Here is a 21,803-nt window from a genome sequence, read left to right as displayed (position 1 = left end):
TCTGTCCGGGCCCTCAATTCGCAGACTGGAGCACATCACTCAGGCCTCCAGCCCTCTGGCCGTGCCCTCATCGTTCAGGGCTCCAGCCCTCTGGTCGTGCCCACATCACTCAGGCCCCCACAGCCCTCTGGTCGTGCCCTCATCGTTCAGGGCTCCAGCCCTCTGGTCGTGCCCACATCACTCAGGCCCCCACAGCCCTCTGGTCGTGCCCTCATCGTTCAGGGCTCCAGCCCTCTGGTCATGCCCACATCACTCAGGCCCCCACAGCCCTCTGGTCGTGCCCACATCATTCAGGGCTCCAGCCCTCTGGCCATGCGCACATCAGAGTTGAAAAATGTGGTACTGAAAAAACACAGCAGGCCAGGCAGCATCCGAGGAACAGGAGAATTGACATTTCGGGCATAAGCCCTTCTTCAGGAATGAGGCTGGTGTGCCAAGCAGGCTGAGGTAAAAGATAGGGGGAGGGAATTTGGGGAGGGGTGCTGGAAATACGATAGGTGGAAGGAGGTGAGGGTGATAGGCAGGAGAGGGGGTGGGGGTGGAGAGGTTGGGAAGAAGAATGCAGGTCAAGAGGGTGGTGCTGCTCCCCCCACCTTATCTCAGTCCCAACTCCTGGATTCAGCACTGCCCTTTTGACCTGCAATCTTCTTGCTGACCTCTCCGCCCCCACCCCATCTCTGGCCTATCACCCTCACCCCCACCTCCTTCCACCTATTGTATTCCCAGCGCCCCTCCCCTCTACCCTTTATCTCAGCCCACTTGGCACACCTGCCTCATTCCTGAAGAAGGGCTTATGCCCGAAATGTCGATGCTCCTGCTCCTTGGATGCTGCCTGGCCTGCTGTGTTTTTCCAGCACCACATTTTTCAACTCTGGTCTCCAGCATCTGCAGTCCTCAGTTTCTCCATGCCCACATCACTCAGGCCCACACACCCTCTGGCCAGTCCACATCACTCAGGCCCACACAGTCTCTGACCGTGCCTTCATCACTCAGACCCATACAGCCCTCTGGCCATGCCCACATCACTCAGGCTCACACAGCCCCCTGGCCGTGCCCACATCACTCAGGCCCACACAGCTCTCTGGCCGTGCCCACATCACTCTGGCCCACACAGCTCTCTGGTCGTGTCCATGTCACTCAGGCCTCCAGCCCTCTGGTTGTGCCCATGTCACTCAGGCCTCCAGCCCTCTGGCCGTGCCCACGTCACTCAGGCCTCTGGCCGTGCCCACGTCACTCAGGCCTCTGGCCATGCCCACGTCACTCAGGCTCCACCCCTCTGACCGTGCCCACATCACTCAGGCCTCTGGCCGTGCCCATGTCACTCAGGCCCACATCACTCAGGCCCACACAGTCTCTGGCCGTGCCCACATCACTCAGGCCCACACAGCTCTCTGGCTGTGCCCACATTAGTCAGGCCTCACAAAGCCCCCTGGCCGGGCCCACATCACTCAGGCCCACACAGTCTCTGGCCGTGCCCACATCACTCAGGCCTCACATAGCCCCCTGGCCGGGCCCACATCACTCAGGCCCACACAGTCTCTGGCCGTGTCCACATCACTCAGGCCCACACAGTCTCTGGCTGTGCCCACATCACTCAGGCCTCACACAGCCCCCTGGCCGTGCCCACATCACTCAGGCCCACACAGCTCTCTGGCCGTGCTCACATCACTCAGGCCCACACAGCTTTCTGACCATGCCCACATCTCTCAGTCCCACACAGTCCACTGGCTGTCCCCGCATTGTTCAGGCCAATAGCCCGCTGGTCACGCCCACTACATGTGAACCTCCAGCGCACTGGCTGCCCTTGGCCTGCTCTGGCCTCCAGCTGGCTGGTCGTCCCTGCCCCCCAAGTTCTTCCAAGAGGGGAAAGAGCTCCAAGAGGGGAGAAAGGGGTAAAAAGAGAAGAAAATGGGAAATAAACAGATGTAACTGAGGAGCTCCACTCGGAGCAAACTACTTTGCCACCATCTTGACCAGATGTTTTTAATTATGCTGCCTGAAGCCATGCCTTTCCTTCATTACTTTGCAGGATTTAAACATCTCTCCCAGGAAAAACACACCATCTCTGTCAGTTTAGGGGAGAAATCCAGGAGGACAAACATTTCTCTTGGTTTGAGTTTGCTATGTGTGAACCCTCTCCTTCTCACTGCCTGTCAGTGAAGGTTGTGTGTGCTTCCCACTGCAGCTTGTGATCTACAAAGATGGCGGCTGCCCACGTGTTTCATGGGTGATTGACCCAATAAATATGGTGACAGTTAACCACCTTTCACTGGCTGAGGCCTGCAGCTGTTTTCCCATTTGCTGCAAATGGTGTTTCAGATTTGTTTTTTCCAACATTTGCAAAGTGTCTATAAAACTATCTCAGTCCATACAAGCTCAATTTCCCACCTACCTTCTCCTTTCTTTACTAATTCCTGCACCTTCCACACTTGCACAGGCTTCAATCACAGAGATACCATGTATTGCAGAACTCCGTGGGAAGCTAGGGAGAGATTACTGACCCCTTGCTGAGACATTTGTATCATCAATAGTCACAGATGAGATGCCAGAAGACTGGAGGGTGTCGTTATTTAAGGAAGGTGGTAATGAAAAACCAGGGATGTATAGACTGGTGAGCCTGTTATCAGTGGTGGGTAAATTATTGGAGGGGATTCTGAGGGACAGGATTTACATGTATTTGGAAAGGCGAGATCTGATTAGGAATAGTCAATATGACTTTGTGCATGGGAAATTGCGTGTCACTAATTCAATTGAGTTTTATTTAAAGAAGTGATGAAGAAGATTGATTAAGGACATTGGACATTGTCTATTTGGACTTCACAAGGGATTTGATAAGGCATTCCAAATGGTAGACTGGTTAGCAAGGTTAGATCACATGGAATCCATGAAAAGCTAGCCATTTGTAAACAAATTTAGCTTGAGGCTGGAGGCTTGTAACCAGTGCTGGATCCATTGCTTTTTGATATTTATATAAATGATTTGGTTGTGAATATGGAAGGTATGGTTAGTAAATTTTCAGATGACATCAAAATTGATGGAATAATGAACAGTGAAGATGATTAATTCAGAGTACAATGGGACGTTGATCAGTTGGATCGATGGACCAAGAGTGACAGATGGAGTTTAACTTCAATAAATGTAAAGTATCGTATTTCAGTCAGGCAAACCAGGGCAGGCAATTAATAGTAGCATCCTGGGCAGTGTTGCTGAACAAAGTGACCTAGGGCAGCAGGTTCATAGTTCCTTGAAGTTGGAGTTGCAGGTAGACAGGATAATGATGAAGTTGTTTGATATGCTTGCCTTTATTGGTCAGTGCTTTAAGGGGAGGAGTTAGGATGTCATGTTGCAGCTGTTGGTCAGTAAGTCTGGCAACCTCTGTGGAGAGGAATCAGAGTTAATATTTCAGATCGAGTGACCCTTCCTCAGAATCAATGGTAGCTAGGAAAATGTTGGTTTATATGGAGAAGATAGGATGAGAGGAATAAAGGAGTAAACGATAGGCAGGGATAGAGCCCAAAGAGAGAAATGAGCAGTTGGACTGACAAAGGAATGCATAACGATCTTCTAATCCCCATTAATAGCTATTCACCCTCCTAGCCTTTTGTTATCCACTCCTTTGTCTGTCCAATTGCTCTTTTCTCTCTTTGAGCTGTAAGCGCACCTAATGTTTTCTTAAACCCTCCCACCTACCCTATCTTCTGCATACAAAGCTACATTTTGCTAGCTGCCATCAGTTCTGAGGAAGGTCCACTTGATCCAAAATGTTAATTCTCTCCACGGATGTTAACAGACCTGCTGAGTTTATTCACCATTACTATTTTTCTCTCTGGTTTACAGCATCCATGGTTCTTTCGGTTTTTATTGGGCAACGTTTTCATGCAGAGGGTGGTGTATGTATGGAACGAGCTGCCAGAAGAAGTGGTGGAGGCGGGTACAATTACAACATTTGCCCTTAATGTATTTGTAGGATCTCTTTGGATTCTCCTTAACCCAATTTGCCAAAGCTATCTCATGTCCCCTTTTTGTCCTCCTGATTTCCCTCTTAATATACTCCCACTGCCCTTATACTCTTCCAGGTTTTCACTTGATCCCAGCTGTTTATATATTGACATATGCCTCTTTTGTCTTGACCAGAACCTCAATTTCTCTAGTCAGCCAGCATTTCCTACACCCTAACAGAAACTTACTATCTCTGAATTCTCATCTCATTTTTGAAGGCCTCCCATTATCCAAACTGTCCTTTTACTTGCAAATGGCTACTCCATATTAACTTTTGAAAGTTTCTGCCTAATACTGTCATAATTGGCCTTACTCCAATTTAGATCTTTAACTGTTAGATCAGGTTCCGCACCTGTTTTAACACTATCAGAATTATGATCGCTTATGGTGTTGGCATAAATGGATCATTTTATGGTTGGCAAGATGCAATGAATAAGGTGTCACTGGAATCGGTTCTTGGGACATTAATGTTTACAATTTTATGATTGGATGAAGGGGTAATTTGGGATGGGTGATAAATCCTGACATAGTGAGTGAAACCCAGAATAAGTACATTTCTTTTTTGCTGCTCACTGTCTATAGCTGTCTTCCTATCTCTCCCCAATCAAAGTTAATCCTCCACCCTTGTGCGACTGTGTGGAGTTTGCACATTCCCCCTCTGTCTGCGTAGAATTCCTCCGGTTTCCTCCCACAGTCCAAAGATGTGTAGGTTAGGTGGATTGGCCATGCTAAAATGCCCATAGTATCCAAAAATGTGTAGGTTAGTTGGACAAAGTTAAAAATCACACAACACCAGGTTATAGACCAGCGGGTTTATTTGGAAGCCCTAGCTTTCCGAGCACTGCTTCATCAGGTGGTTGTGGAGTTAGTTAGGTTCACTATGGGAAATGGAGGGTTACAGGGGTAGGGTAAGGTGTTTGTGAGTCTGGGCTCAGTGTGGACTTGATGGGCCAAATGGCCTGCTTCCACACTGTAGGGATTCTATGATTCATAATCGTGCCCTCTAATTCATGAGTTAATTTTTAACCTTTTACTTTGTCCCCTCCACTCCCTTTATTAATCCCTCTGTAAACCTAACTCCTGAGTCAAGCTGCCTCTAAACCCTCAAATTCTCTCACAGTTACAAAGAGAAGGAGAAACAGGAATTGGTGGAGATCAGAGGAGATGAAGATCTAGCCAAAGTGTGGAATCAGATTGTTGACGGACGCCTCACTCTGTGGTGCAAGGTAAGAATGTGGAGCTTAGTTAGAAAACAGATGCAAGTTTGCAGGCACAGATAAAATTCCAGCTGGGTTTAGCACCATGCAACATTACAATGCTCACGTATTCACCCTAGAGTATTTACATACATTTCTGTATACACAGATTCAATGTAGTATATACATGGATTCACACAGTACCCGTGTTATCACTGCAGAATACACACATTCAAATTGTTTACATTCACACTTTGGAAAAGAAATCTTTGTGTTTCAGCATTCCCCAGCTCAGGCTAAAGCTTCAGAGTGCTCTTACTTGAGTTGCATTGTATATATGTCCCAGGGTTCTCTCGTGTCAGCACAAATGCTCAAGCTCATACATATATGCTGTGGTGTCTATGCATATTGTAACATACATGTTTACTCACTCTGGTGTTTTTGCTCTAACCTGGCCTTTTTTCAGCACAAGGACCCTTTGTGTGGGCGTAAAGTGCTCTACCAAACACAGGCCCTCTATGATTATAATGGACATGGTGCAGAAGATGTGGAGTTCAATGAGGGTGATATCGTCGATGTTCTGTCTGAGGGTATGATCTTTCTCCAGGCTGTCTGGATTAGATTCACTTACTGTATCAATGAAATACCAGCATCAGTAATGCTCCCTCTTTTGGTCTCTCTCTGAAACTGTGTTCCTTTCTCTGACTCTCTGCCTCTCTCTATATTTTGTGGCAGGACATATTAAGAATGTGATTAGCGAATTATATGGGATCTTGAACTTCATAAATAGAGGCATTCAGTTCAAAAAAAAGGAAAGTATATTGAATCGCTTTTAAACAGTAGGTCAGTGACAGCTAAGACTAATGATCAGCACACATTGGAAAGGATGTGAAGATCCTTCAAAATGTGCAGGGGAGATTTACCAGAATGCTTTTAGGGATGAGGGATTTCAGTCATAGGATGAAGGGCTTTTACCCTAAATGTCGATTTTACTGCTCCTCGGATGCTGCCTGAACTGCTGTGCTTTTCCAGCACCACTCTAATCTAAACTCTGGTTTCCAGCATCTGCAGTCATTGTTTTTACCTATTTCAGTCATAGGTTCAACTGGGAGAAAGTGAAGTCAGTCATCCAACGTGGAAGCAGACCCTTCGGTCTAACCAATCCACATTACTCATGTTCCCAAATTAAACTGGTCCCACCTGCTTGCATTGACTCATATCCCTCCAAACCTTTCCTACTCATGAACGTATCCAAATGTCTTTTAAACGTTGTAATTGTACCTGTATCCATTACTTTCTCTGGCAGTTCATTTCTACACAAGAACCCTCTGTGTAAAGAAAAAGTTGCCTCTCTTGTCCTTTTTAAATCTTTCTCCTCTCACCTTACAAACATGCCCACTAGTCTTGAACTCTCCTCACCCGACGGAAAAGCTCCTTGTCATTCACCTTGTCTATGCCCTTCATAATTTTATAAACCCCCCTTTATAAGGTCACCATACAACCTCCTACGCACCAGTGAAAAATGCCCCAGTCTGTTCAGTCTACTTCTGTATCTCAAACTCCATGTTCTGTTTGAAGCAAAGGAAATCAAGGGGAAATTTGATTAAAGTCTACAAGATGGCAATGAGCTTTTATCAAGTATACTATTGTGGACCAGGCAAGATCCCTCAAAACATTTTAAGAAAGTAGTCCAGACCCTAACTTTGCTAGTTGTTTTAAGCAGGTGTAACATGGATATCAGGAGAAATGCAGCTGGTCAAACCACTCCATTTTAAACAAAAGCATTATTTATTTACACAATTACCAAATAAAACACAAACAAAAGAGAACAGAATACAGAATAACAACCTATCTGAAAACCCAACAGATCATCCAAACTTAATGTTGCTGTTCCAATACCTGCAACAATTCCCTTGGCACAAAAGGTAAAATCAAACACAGGGTGTTACAGGAGAGCGGTCAGAGAGAGGGAGGGTCTGCCTCGACCTGTTCCCATGGGTCCATCAGCTTCACAACTGCCTGACTGCTTTCAGTGAACAGCCAGACAGCCAAAAACCAAACCAAACCAGAGAAGAGCTGAGCTGGGAGAACCAGACACTACCCTTTCATTGTACAAGTGTTTTTTTTAAACTTACTGCCTTGGGAAAAAGGCTTTTATCTGTTAGTTATAATCAAATTGGTCTTAAAATGGATCCAACTTAGACTTTCAGAGTCTGTCGCTTTATTCCTGATGAAGGGCTTTTGCCCGAAACGTTGATTTTGCTGCTCGTTGGATGCTGCCTGAACTACTGTGCTCTTCCAGCACCACTAATCCAGTATTTGATTTTCAGCATCTGCAGTCATTGTTTTTACCTTTTATCATCCCCCTACCCTATCCCTGTCTCCCTGCATTTCCCCTGGCTAATCCACCTCCCCTGCACATATTTGGACTGTGGGAGGAACCGGAGCACCCGGAGGAAACCCACACAGACACGGGGAGAATATGCAAACTTTACACAGACAGTCACCCGAGGTGGGAGTTGAACCCCAATTCCTGCTGCTGTGAGGCAGCAGTGCTAATTTCTGAACCACTGTGCCATCCTTGTTGATTGAAGAATGTTGCTAGCAAATGCTGAAAGCTCCTAGATATGTTCTATGACCTCAATCCAGAGGCTGTTTTTAGAGAACAGCAGTATAGATCCATAAGGGTTCCCAGGTATGTTTGCTCAGCAATCAAAGCAATCCCATCTTATCTTTCTCAAATCTGCTGGACACTGCTTTCCAAAAATCACTATTCACCTCCCCCACCGCCCACACCCTGACCCTGCCCCACACCCTGACCCTGCCCCACACCCTGACCCTGCCCCACACCCTGACCCTGCCCACACCCTGACCGTCCCTCCTCACACCCTGACGTCCCCCCCACACCCTGACGTCCCCCCCCACACCCTGACGTCCCTCCCACACCCTGACGTCCCCCCTCCCACACCTTGACCCCTCCTCACACCCTGACATCCCTCCCACACCTTGACCCCTCCTCACACCCTGACGTCCCTCCCACACCTTGACCCCTCCTCACACCCTGACGTACCCCCCACACCCTGACGTCCTCCCCACACCCTGATCTCCCCCCTCACACCCTGACCTTCCCCTCCCACACCCTGACCTCCCCCCCCACACACTGACCCCCCTCCTCACCCCCTGACGTCCTCCCCACACCCTGACCTCCCCCCCCACACACTGACCCCCCTCCTCACCCCCTGACGTCCTCCCCACACCCTGACGTCCTCCCCACACCCTGACCTCCCTCCCCACACCCTGATCTCCCCCCTCACACCCTGACCTTCCCCCCCCACACCCTGACCTTCCCCCCCCACACCCTGACCTTCCCCCCCCACACCCTGACCTTCCCCCCCCACACCCTGACCTTCCCCCCCACACCCTGACCTTCCCCCCCACACCCTGACCTCCCCCCCCACACCCTGACCTCCCCCCCCACACCCTGACCTCCCCCCCCACACCCTGACCTCCCCCCCCACACCCTGACGTCCCTCCCACACCCTGACGTCCCTCCCACACCCTGACGTCCCCCCCCACACCCTGACGTCCCCCCCCCACACCCTGACGTCCCCCCCCCACACCCTGACGTCCCCCCCACACCCTGACCTCCCCCCCCCACACCCTGACCTCCCCCCCCACACCCTGACCTCCCCCCCCACACCCTGACGTCCCTCCCACACCCTGACGTCCCTCCCACACCCTGACGTCCCCCCCCACACCCTGACGTCCCCCCCCCACACCCTGACGTCCCCCCCCCCACACCCTGACGTCCCCCCCACACTCTGACGTCCCCCCCACACCCTGACGTTCCCCCCAACAGCCTGACGTCCCCCCCACACACTAACCTCCCTCCTCACCCCCTGATGTAGCCCCAACACCCTGACGTCCCCCCCCACACACTGACCTCCCTCCTCACCCCCTGACGTCCTCCCCACACCCTGACCTCCCTCCTCACACCCTGATCTCCCCCCTCACACCCTGACCTTCCCCCCTACACCCTGACCTTCCCCCCCCCACACCCTGACCTCCCCCCCCAACACCTTGACCCCTCCCTCACACCTTGACCGCTCCCTCACACCTTGACCCCTCCCTCACACCTTGACCCCTCCCTCACACCTTGACCCCTCCCTCACACCTTGACCCCTCCCTCACACCCTGACGTCCCCCTCACACCCTGACGTCTCTTCCACACCCTGACGTTCCCCTCACATCCTGACGTCCCTCCCATACCCTGACCCCCCACACCTTGACCCCTCCTCACACCCTGACGTCTCTCCCACACCCTGACGTCCCCTCACACCTTAAAATCCCCTCACACCCTGACGTCCCCCCAAGCCCTGAAGTCCACCCCACGCCCTGACGTCCCCCCCACGCCCTGGCGTCCACCCCATGCCCTGACATCCCCCCCACGCCCTGACGTCCCCCCCACGCCCTGACGTCCCCCCCACCCCTGATAACCCCGTTACTCCCTGAGCTCCACTCTTATTCCCTGAGACCCCCCCCTCTACTCTAAGCCTCCCTTCACCCCCTCACTCCTTCATAACCCCCCTTACTTCATGATATCCCCTCAGTTCCTGAGCTCCCCCCTCACCCTCATCTCAGTCCCTGGCCTCCCCATCTCACACCCTGAACCCCCCTACTCCCTGACACTCTTTCCCCTCCACCCCAGTTGTCCCCATCCTTCTGGCCCTCATCTGTCTCTCCTCCCCCCCCCCCATCTCTGTCTCCTCCCTCCCTCCCTCTCTCTCCCTCCACCTCACTGCCTCTCTCCCTCTTCCCCATCTCCCTGCACTCCTCTTTATCTTCACCCTATCCCCTCCCTCCCTCTGTATCTGTTTCTCTCTTTTCTTGCCCCCTCATTCTCTTCTCTCCCTCTCTCCCTTGTGCAATCACATTGTTTTCCATTTTGTTCACAGTGAATGAGGAGTGGCTGGAAGGACATTCCAATGGGAACATTGGCATCTTTCCCCGGTGTTTTGTCAGACCGAGAGCTTCAGCCGTGGCTGAAACCAGAAAGATTGACCACTGTGAGGATTCTGTTCATGTGCAGGCTGTGGAATAGAGAAGAAGTAGTGAAGTCAGAATCTCTCAAACAATGATTCAGCATTTCCAAGAATGTCCCTAAAGTGTGGGGTGAGATCTGGGCTCGATCTGAGGACTCGGTGGGAGAAATTGTCTTTAGCAGGGGCCTGGAAGATGAGTCTTGTCTGTCTCTGGTATTAAAGAGGATTTCCATTTGTCTTTATTCATATTTATTGTTGTTTAAAAGTGAAGGTGAATCATAGTTCATCATCCTGCGTGGGACAATGTCTGTCAGTCTGAGTCCTCTTGTATAAGGTAATGGCAATCATGTCTGAGATCCCCTGCACAGCGGGATGGCCATCAGTTTTGGACCAAAGAATCTAATTTATTCCAGCCATATGATTACTTGGCCTCCTTGGATAGATTGTTCTAGCACCTCTATATTACAATGTATTTTCTTGTCTAGTTTTCACTTCATACAGATTCTTATCTCTGCTTTGAGCAATATCTTGGGATTATTAGGTCCCTCTGTAAAGTTCCCTCTCTTGTATTTTAGATTTCCGATCACAGAGTGAGAAGATACATATTGTCAGCTACTTACCAGTGCGTGGTGCCATTGCTGACTTCCTCCAATGCATGCCTTAGCCGATATAAAGAATCGTAGAATGATCCAACAAAAGGCCTCTGCTAGTTCTAAACATTTCACTTGCCCACCTTTCTTCCATAACCAATTTTCCTTTTGGGTTTTTTAAAAATTCAGATTCTGGGCTGTAATGAAGCTTCCACTGCCCTTTCAGTCAGTGCATTCCAGATCACAACTCACTCCTTCTATCATTTGAGGCTCCTAAAGCATGATATTACTGTAAAATTTCATTTTCATAGTTTGTTAACTCTCATCCACCATGTCTCTTCCTCGTTTCACCAGTTAGTGTCTGGCAAATCCTACTGGCATTTGTGATCAGCCTCCTGATTATTTGAGTCATTTTCAATCATCTGTAAGCTATGAAACTGAGTCTTGTATGTCCACCCGATTATTGGTATAAATCGACAGAGCAGTGCTCCCAGTGCTGATCTTTGAGGCGTGTATCACTGTGTTTTTCTCAAGTCATTATGTTTCCAGGCTGTCAGCTGATTTGGTATACATGTCACCATATACAAGCAATCGTTATCCCATGTCTCATGTGATACAGTGATGATGTAATGTGCATTTTATTTAAAATATGCTAAATTTGTGCTTTGTGACATAATACAACATCCACGATCTATAACATTCTTGCAATGGCAGGAATGTGTAGTGTTGAGGTCCAATGCATCAATTCATCAAACCACCGTTGACAGCATTTTAACATCAATTTTTCTGTTTTTCCTACAAGCTGCGGCCACACATCAAGCTTTCTTTAAATTATTTTTATCGCCCCTCTCTGAGTTATACTTATCCTAAGTTCCAGAAGAAACCTATCATGTGCCTGCTGAGATCACAGTTACACTACAGCGTTCCTTATAGGCTCATCCTACATGTTCATGAGATGTTATCTATACATCTGTTTTGCACCGCGTCTACAAACACCACCAATGTTCAGTAGCAGCAATGTGTACTATCTACAAGCTGCACTGCAGAAATTCACCAAAGATCCTTAGGCAGCACCTTTCAAAATCACAACCCCTTCCATCTAGAAGGACAAGGGCAATAGTTACTTGGGAACGCCACCACCTGTAAGTCAAGCCACTCCCCACCCTGACTTGGAAATATACTGCCGTTCCTTCACAGTCGTTGGATAAAAATCCTGGAACTCCCTCCCTACCGGCATCGAGGGTCAACCCACAGCAAATGGACTGCAGCGATTCAAGAAGGCAGCTCACCCCCACCTTCTCAAGGGCAAATCCAGATGGGTTATCAATGCTGGCAAGCCAGCAATGCCCAAGTCCTACAAATGAATAAAAAAACTGTCTCCTCATCCCCTAGCGGTCAAGCACTTCCACAGGTTCATTAAGTATTTCCTTAATGTTATTGGCTGAAATGTTTAACTGAATTTATTCCCATTCAACTGCACATATTTACAAGCACCCCACACCAAAAGTGGTTGTCAACTGTTCAACGATTCAAAGGTTGTGGAGGTCACATGATTCTGCCTGATCTGATCACTTAAAATGTTTAAAGAGTGAGAACCTTAGGCTGATGTTGTACCATGCTATCTATAGCTTAAATGATAAGATTAAAATTAGTCTTATCATTTCATGTCTTTTGGTATTAAAAGGACGGGCTGCTTTCGAGCAGATACATCACAAAGAAGGCAGGAGAGTGCTTATTGAGCTGCCATTGACTAGTCTTCTCTCCCAATATCTTCTGCCTGAAAGATCATAGAGAGATGGACAGCACAGAAACAGACCCTTTGGTCCAACTGGTCCATGCCAACCAGATATCCCAACCTAAACTAGTCCCACCTGCCAGCACCCGGCCCATATCCCTCCAAACCCTTCCTATTCATATACCCATCCAGATGCCTTTTAAATGTTGTAATTGTACCAGCCGCAACCACTTTCTCTGGCAGCTCATTCCATACATGCACCACCCTCTGCAGTCTATTTTAAATTTTTCCCCTCTCACTCTAAACCTATGCCCTCTAGTTCTGGACTCCCACACCCCAGGGAAAAGACCTTGTCTCTTTACCTGATCCATGCCCCTCATAATTTTATAAATCTCATTAAGGTCACCCCTCAGCCTCTGACCTTCCAGGAAAAACAGCTCCAGCCTGTTCAGCCTCTCATCCTAACTCAAATCCTCCAACCCTGGACACATCCTTGTAAATCTTTTCTGAACTCTTTCAAATTTCACAACATATTTCCAATAAGAGGGAGACTAGAATTGCACGCAAGATTCCAACAGTGGTGTAACCAATGTCCTGTACAACTGCATCATGGCCTCCCAACTCCTGTACTCAATACTCTGACCAATAAAGGAAAGCATACTAAACGCCTTCTTCACTATCCTATCTACCTGCACTCCAAGGTCTCTTTATTCAACAACACTCCCTAGGACCTTACCATTAGGTATACAAGTCCTGCTCTGATTTGTCTTTCCAATATGCAGCACCTCACATTTATCTAAATTAAACTCCAGCTGCCACTCCTCAGCCCATTGTCCCATCTGATCAATATCCCATTGTACTCTGAGGTAACCTTCTTCTCTGTCCACTACACCTCCAACTTTGGTGTTATCTTCAAACTTACTAACTATACCTCCTATGTTCACATCCGAATGATTTATATTAATGACAAAAAGCAATTGACCCAGCACCAATCCTGGTCTGAGTGGTCACAGGCCTCCAGTCTGAAAGTCAGTCCTCCACCACCATCCTCTGTCTTGTACCTTCGAGCCAGTTCTGTATCCAAATAGCGAGTTCTCCCTGTATTCCATGAGATCTAACCTTACTAACCAGTCTCCCATGAGGAACCTTGTCGAGTGCCTTACTAAAATCGATATCGATCACGTCCACCGCTCTGCCCTCATCAATCCTCTTTGTTACTTCTTCAGAAAACTCAATCAAGTTCATGAGACATGATTTCCCATGCACAAAACCATGTTGACTATCCCTAATCAGTCCTTGCCTTTCTAAATACATGTAAGTCACCCGTCTATAATCATCAGGCTTTTTCTTGCCATTTTTCTTAAATAGTGGCAGCACGTTAGCCAACCTCCAGTCTTCCAGCACCCCACCTGTGACTATTGATGATGCAAATATCTCAGCAATGGGCCTAGCAGTCACTTCCCTAGCTTCCCAGAGAGTTCTAGGGTACAGCTGATCAGGCCCTGGAGATTTATCCACTTACATGTGTTTCAAGACTTCCAGCACTTCCTCCTCTGTAGTATGTGCATTTTTCAAGATGTCACCATCTATTTCTTCACATCCTATATCCTCCACGTCCTTTTCCATGTAAACACTGATACAAAATACTTGTTTAGTATCTCCCCCATCTCCTGTGATTCCACACATAGGCTACCTTGCTTATCATTGATTCCTGATGAAGAGCTTATGCTTGAAATGTCAATTCTCCTGCTCCTTGGATGCCGCCTGGCCAGCTTTTCCAGCACCACATGGTCTCATCTATGTTGGGGAGATAGGATGCCAACTTGCAGAACATTTTAGAAAGCATCTCTGGGACACACGCACGAAACAATCCCGGTGCCTGTGGGCAAACACTTCAACTTCCCCTCCTACTCAACCAAGGATATGCAAGTCCTGGACTTTCTTCTCCACCAAACTCGAGCCACCCAACACCTGGAGGAAGAATGCCTCATCTTCCGTCTTGGGACCCTCCAACCACACAGGATCAATGCCGATTTCACCAGTTTCCTTATTTCCCCTCCCCCACCTTATCCCAGATCCAACCCTCCAACTTGGGACCACCCTCTTAATCTGTCCTACCTGTCTAATTCCCTTCCCACCTATCTGCTCCACCCTCGACTCCCATCAATCACCATCATACCCCACCCTCGTCTACTTATCACATTCCCAGCTACCTTCCCCCCAGACCAACCTGCCTCCCATTTAGCTCTCAGCCCAATTGCACCCCCCCACCCCTCATTCCTGATGAAGATTTTATGCTCGAGACATCGATTCTCCTGTTCCTTGGATGCTGCCTAATCGGCTGTGCTGTTCCAGCACCACGCTTTTCAACTTTGATATCCTGCATCTGCGGTTCTCACTTTTTCCTGATCCTTGAGGGGCCTTATTCTCTCCTTAGGTACCCTTTTGTTCTAATTTTATTTATAAAATCCCTTTGGATTCTCCTTAATCCGATTTGCCAAAGCTATCTCATTCCCTTTTTGCCCTCCTGATTTCCCTCTAAAGTATACTCCTACTGCCTTTATACATTTCTAAAGATTCACTCAATCTATGCTGTCTATATCTGACATGTGCTGCCTTCTTTATCTTAACCAAAACTTCAATTTCTCTAGTCATTCAGCATTCCCTAAACCTACCAGCCTTGGCCTTCACCCAACCAGGTCTCTGGACTCTTGTTATCTCATTTTTGAAGGCTATCAATTTTCCAGCCATCCCTATACCTGTGAACATCTATCTCCAATCAACTTTTGAAAGTTCTTGCCTAATACCATTAAAATTGGTCTTTCTCCAATTTAGAACTTCAACTTTTAGATCTGGTCTATCCTTTTCCATCACTATTTTAAAACGAATAGGATTATGGTCACTGGCCCCAAAGTGCTCCCCCACTGATACCTCAATCACCTGCCCTGCCTTATTTCCCAATAGTAGGTCAATCTTTGCACATTCTCTATTAGGTACATCTACATACTGAATCAGAAAAATTTCATGTACACATTTAGCAAATTCCTCTCCATTTAAACCCTTAACACTATGATAGTCCCAGTCTGTGTTTGGAAAGTTTAAATCCCCTACCATTACTGCTGTATTATTATTACAGATGACTGAGATCACCTTACAAATTTGTTTCTCAATTTCCCACTGACTATTGAGGGGGTCTATAACACAATCCCTTTCTTATTTTTCAGTTACACCTAAATAACGTTCGCGGATGTATACCCAGGAATATCTTCCCTAAATACCATCCCTAAATACAGCGATAATGCTATCCTTGATTAAAAACGCCACTCCCCCTCCTTTCTTGCCCCCTCTTTCTGTCCTTCCTTTAGCATTTGTATCCTGGAACATTAAGCTGCCAGTCCTGTCCACCCCTGAGCCATGTTTTTGTAATTGCTATGATATGCCCTTCCCATGTTCTTAATCATGACCTGAGTTCATCTACCTTCCCTGTTAGGCCTCTTGCATTGAAATAAATGCAGCTTAATTAATAGCCCTACCTTCTTTTCTGCTTTGTTCCTGCCTGCCCTGATTGTCTAAGTCACTCCTTTTCCCAACTGTACCAGTGTCAGGTTGATCTCTTGCCTCACTATTATCCTGGTCTTCAACATCCCCGCTCCCCCCCCCACCAAACCTCCCACCTTACTTGTTTAAATCCTCCTGAGCAGCTCTAGCAAATCTCCCCACCAGTATATTAGTCCCCTTCAAATTCAGGTGCAATCTGTCCCCCTTGTACAGTTACTTCTACCTCAGAAAAGATTCCAATGATCCAAAAACTATCCGCTCCACCCTCGACTCCCATCAATCACCATCATACCCCACCTTCGTCTACTTATCACATTCCCAGCTACCTTCCCCCCAGACCTACCTGCCTCCCATTTAGCTCTCAGCCCAATTGCACCCCCCTACCCCTCATTCCCTTCACAAGCTCCTCAGCCACAGATTCATCTGCTCTATTCTCCTGTTGCTATCCTCACTAGTTTGTAGCACCAGGAGTAATTACTACCCTCAAGGACCTCCTTTTTATCTGACAATGAAAGACTGCTGAATGGTGATGCTGCATTATTGAACACAAGCTGAGAGAAACCACTAGCTTTCAGATTCATCCCCTCGCGTGTGTCCTGTTTAGAAATCTCTGAAGGAATAAGCTCTTCCAATGAAGCTGGAAATGTACTCTGGAACTGTTGTAAAGCTGAGAAAGTGCTTCACAAAAGGTGATCCAATCTTAGTGGTATAAACCTTCAGTAACCTGGAAAAGCTGTGGAATATATTCATGAAAATGTAATCATTATGACATTCCCAAGGCAAAGGAGCAGCAGGACCCTGGGAAGCACTGACGATCAGAGAGACCTTGGTGCACATGAACGGCAGTCTCTTAAATTAAAGAAGGCATATAGTATATTTGCCTTTATTAGCTGAGGCATAGAGTTTAATAGTAGGGAGGTGATGCTGGAACTGTATATACTGTCATAGCTAGAACATTGTATACAATTATGGGACATAGGTTTAAGATAGGGACTACGAGGTTGAGAGAACATGTGAAGGAAAACCTTTTTCACTCAAAGGATGGTGGGAATCTGGAACTCACAACTTGTAAAGGGGGGTTGATGCCAAAGCCTCATAGCATTTAAAAAGTGTTCCGATGTGCACTTGCGATTCCAAGGCAGAAACGCTATTGGCCAAGTGCTGGAAAATAGCATTAGAATTGTTAGGTGGTTGTTTTTGACTGGCTCTAGATCAAAGGGCCTTTTTTTGTGTTGTAAACCTCTCTGACTCTATGATATATGGTATCTTTTACCTCAACTAGAAAGTCTGGTGGCCATTGTAAGACATCTGTTTGGAAACAAGTTTACCAAATCTCAAAGGACTTTTTTTCTGATTCTGTAAGACGTTAAAAGGCCCCTTAATATCTTTACCATTGTACATAATTGTTGCTTTAAACCATATTTAGCTGGAATGATGTGGCCTCTGCAGTGAATCTTACTGTTTTCTTTATGTTTCTAACTTTTTTATTGAAATTTGAAAGTTCAGGGTATGGTTAGTTGAACTTTGAGTAGTTGCATGCTTTAAAAGAGAATAAAATGAATGCAGATGGAGCTGTTGGTGATCAGCCTGGAAATAATATGACTTAATTACAGCACCAACCTAAGGAATACTGTGGACAATGTGCATTGTCATTGCCCAGGATGTTGTTAGTCAGTCAAGGGAGGATTGACACTAACCAGTCCATGACAGATGATAATAAAAGAAAGAAAAAGAGAAAACCAACTTTAACTATTTGTCAACAGGTGCAGAGTGATTTTGGAAACTTGGCTGCTGTGTTTTTACTCTCTGTAGTTTTCTATACAGTTAAAGAATTATTTCATATTCTAAGAAAAGAATTCCAGTCTGTCAGAAATAAGTAAATACTCTGAAAGTCCACTGAACTGGTTGCCTTCACTGATGACTTCAACAGTAGATACGCAGTTATGTGCCTGAGGGCTTGGCATCTCTCCATTGAAAGTTTGGCATGAAAGTTCGACATCTATCCTTTGAAACTGTTTAATTGAACTAGCAAATTATAATTCTATTATTTTTAAGAGTTATTCCATTACTGTGTGTACCTGTCTGTGTGAGAGTGAAGCTCTGATCAAAGAAGAATGGGCTTAAACCATCGACATTAATTAGGTGACTTTGTTTAGCTTTGTCTTGCTAAAGTTACAGCATTAACAATAAATTGTTTATGTTATAATTTTGATGTCTAAGATCTTTATTCATGAAGTCTCGTTAGGATCAATTGAACAATTTTGAGGTTCATTGAATATTTTAATTTCGCTGTGTTGCAAATCTAGTAATAATAAGGTTGATTTGATTTGGCTTGTTATCCCTAGTTATAACATTCCTGGATCTTGAATTTTGATGATTGAAGGCTTATGGTGTGAACCCGTTTTAAAGTGTCAGGTAGCGCAGTAATAGATATTCTTGAATCAAGGAGGATTACTGGCCATATCTTCATCATCATCTGCAGGACCGTCAATACCCACTTGATCAAGAAACTGTGATTTCCATATCGCTTTCTTGTTCAATTTCTTTATTCTCCATTGTTTGATTTGAACTATTTGATTTATTTTTAATAAGTGTCTTTGGGCTGCTGATATCACTGCTGAAAAACCAAACTTACGTTCTGACCAATGTATGCAATTCCTATGAAAATGTAAATATTGTTCAAGCTCATAATTAACACCCTCATGAATTGGACTCAATCCCTTGATTGACATTTTTTTATTCACTTGTAGGATGTGAGCATGACTGGCTAGGCCAGTATTTATTGCCCATCCCTAGTTACCCTTGAGAAGGTGGTGGTGAGCTGCATTGTACCGCTGCAGTCCATATGCTGTAAATTGACCCACAATGCTATTAGAGAGGGAATTCCAGGGTTTTAACCCAGCATCAGAGAAAAAAATGGCAATATATTTTCAGGTTAAGGCTGTGGTGCTGGAAAAGCACAACAGGTCAGGCAGCATCTGAGGGGCAGGAGAATTGACGTTTCGGGCATAAGTCCTTCATCAGGAATGAGCTCCAAGCACACTCTCAATTCTAATCTCCAGCATTAGCAGTCCTCGCTTTCTCCCAATACATTTCCAAGTGAAGTTGGTGAGTGACTTGGAGGCGAACTTGTAGGTGGTAGTAATCCCATGCATCTGCTACTCCTGTCCTTCTAGATTGAGGTGGTCATGGGTTTGGAAGATGCTTTCTTTGGTGAATTGCTGTAGTGTACACTGCTGCTACTGAGCATCGGTAATGGAGGGAGAGGATGCTTATAGATGCGGTGCCAACCAAACGGGCTGCTTTGTCCTGGCTGGTTTGTAAACTGTTGTTGGAGCTGCATCCTTCCAGGCAATTGGGGATTATATCATCACACTTCTGACCTGTGCCTTGTAGATGATAGACAGGTTTTGGGAAGTCAGGAGGTAAGTTACTCATCATAATATTCCTCGTTTCTGACATGTTCTTGTGTTTATATGATGAGTCCAGTTGAGCTGCTAGTTGATGGTAACCCTCAGGAAGCTTGGTGATAGGGGATTTAGTGATGGTAATACCATAGAGTATCAGTGGAAAGTGGTTAGGTTGTCTCTTATTGGAGATGCTTATTTCCTGGCATTTGTGTGGTGTGAATGTTGCTTACCACCTGTCAGCCCAAGCCTAGGTATTGTCCAAATCTTGTCACTTTCGAACATGAACTCATTCAGTATGTGAGGAGTCAAGAATGTGTAAACATTGTGTAATCATGGCAAACACCCCCATTTCTGACCTTGTGACAGAGGGAAGTTCGTTGATGAAGCAGCCAAAGATGGCAGACCTAGGACACTACCTTGAAGATTTCCTGCAGACATGTCCTAGAGCTAAGAGGACTGACCTCCAACAACCACAAATATCTTTTGATGTGGTAGAGATGTATGCAGCCAGTGGAGAGCTTGTCCCAGTGCCCAATTTTTCTAGGGCTCCTTGATGCCACACTCAATGAACTACAGTCTTGGCAGTGTGGAGGAACAGAGGGATCTTGATGTTCAAGTACATAGATCCCTCAAAGTTGCCACCCAAGTGGATAGGTTGTTAAGAAAACATATAGCGTTTTGGCTTTCATTAACGGGGGATCAAGTTTAAGAGCTGCGAGGTTTTGCTGCAGCTCTACAAATCACTGGTGAGACCACACTTGGAATATTGTGCCCAGTTCTGGTCGCCCTACTATTGGAAAGATACAGAGGCTTTGGAGAGGGTGCAAGGAAGGTTTACCAGGATGCTGCCTGGACTGGAGGGCTTGCCTTATGCAGAAAGGTTTAATTGGCTCGGACTTTTCTCTCTGGAGAGAAGGAGGAAGAGAGGTGAACCTGATTGAGGTATACAAGATAATGAGAGGAATAGATAGAGTCAATAGTCAGAGACTTTTCCCCAGGGCAGGATTGACTGGCACGAGGGGTCATAGTTTTAAGATATGAGGAGAAAGGTGTAGAAGGGATGTCAGAGAAAGGTTCATTATGCAGAGAGTTGTGATTGCATAGAATACGTTGCCAGCAGTGGTGGTGGAAGCAGAGTCATTGGGGACACTTAATTGACTGCTGGACATGCACGTGGATAGCAGTGAATTGAGGGGTGTGTAGGTTAATTATTTTATTTTGCATTAGGATTAATCCTCAGCACAACATTGTGGGCCAAAGGGCCTGTTCTGTGCTGTACTTTTCTCTGTTCGATGTTCTATGTGCAATGATATCAAGAACTGGCACTCTCCTCATCTCTGGAATTCAGCTCGTTTGTCCATGTTTGAATAAAAAACAGTAATAAGGTCAGGAGCTGGCAGAACCCAAACCTGCCATCAATGAGCAGGTTATAGTTGGGCAGGTGCTGCTTGATAGCACTGTTGAGGACACATTCCATCACTTTACTGATGATCAAGAGAAGATTGATCGGGCAGTAATTGGTCAGATTGAATTTGTCCTGCTTTTTGCTAACAGGATATGCATGGCAATTTTCCACATTAAGAAGATGCCAATTTTGCCTTGGCTAGGGGCAGGGCAAGTTTTGCAGCAGACGTCTACAGTACTATTGCAGGAATGTTGTCAGGGCCCAAACCCAATCCAGGGCCTCCAACTGTTTCTTGATTTCACACACAGTGAATCGAATTAGCTGAATACTGGCATCTCTAGTGCTGGGGACCACCAGAAGAGGCCGAGATGGATAATTTTGCACAGTGATTGTGCCACCCAACACAACACAGGGTATTCTCAATGTAATGACAGGACTTCATCTCCTCAAGGACTGTGCAGTGATCACACTTATTAATACTGTCATTGATGATTCTGCAGGAGGCAGATTGCTAAGGATGAGGTCAAGTATGTTTTTCCCTATTGTTAGTTCCTTTACCAATTGCAGTAAACTCAATCTAGCAACTAAGTAGTTTAGGATTTAACCAGCTTGATCAGTAGTGCTGTTGCGAGCCACCCTTGGTGTTGGACATTGAAATCCCCCACCCAGAGTACATTTTAACTCCCTTGCCACCCTCAGTGCCTCCTCCAAATGTTAGTCAATGTGAAGGAGTACTGATTCATCAACTGAGGGAGAATGGTATATGGTAATCAGCAGGAGGTTTTCTTGCCGGTGTTTAACCTGAAGTCATGAGATTTCATTGGGTCCTGAACGAATGTGGAGCACTCCCTAATACCCTCCACCCTTC

General features: G+C 46.4%; 1 protein-coding gene across 1 annotated transcript in view; it reads left to right on the top strand.

The window, feature by feature from the left end:
* LOC140469282 (neutrophil cytosol factor 2-like) overlaps positions 1-10,479 on the top strand; it is an 82,318-nt gene extending 71,839 nt beyond the window's left edge. The window contains exons 12-14 of the mRNA XM_072565625.1: positions 5,120-5,225; positions 5,662-5,785; positions 10,151-10,479. Of these exons, the coding sequence (XP_072421726.1) occupies positions 5,120-5,225; positions 5,662-5,785; positions 10,151-10,296 (376 nt within the window). The 3' untranslated portion in view covers positions 10,297-10,479. The remainder of the gene's footprint in view (positions 1-5,119; positions 5,226-5,661; positions 5,786-10,150) is intronic.
* The last annotated feature ends 11,324 nt before the right edge of the window (positions 10,480-21,803 follow it).

The sequence above is a fragment of the Chiloscyllium punctatum genome, chromosome 49, assembly GCF_047496795.1.
Source record: "Chiloscyllium punctatum isolate Juve2018m chromosome 49, sChiPun1.3, whole genome shotgun sequence".
Taxonomy (NCBI): domain Eukaryota; kingdom Metazoa; phylum Chordata; class Chondrichthyes; order Orectolobiformes; family Hemiscylliidae; genus Chiloscyllium; species Chiloscyllium punctatum.
Note: the sequence above shows the minus strand (reverse complement) of the source record. Positions and strands in the feature narration are given on the sequence as shown.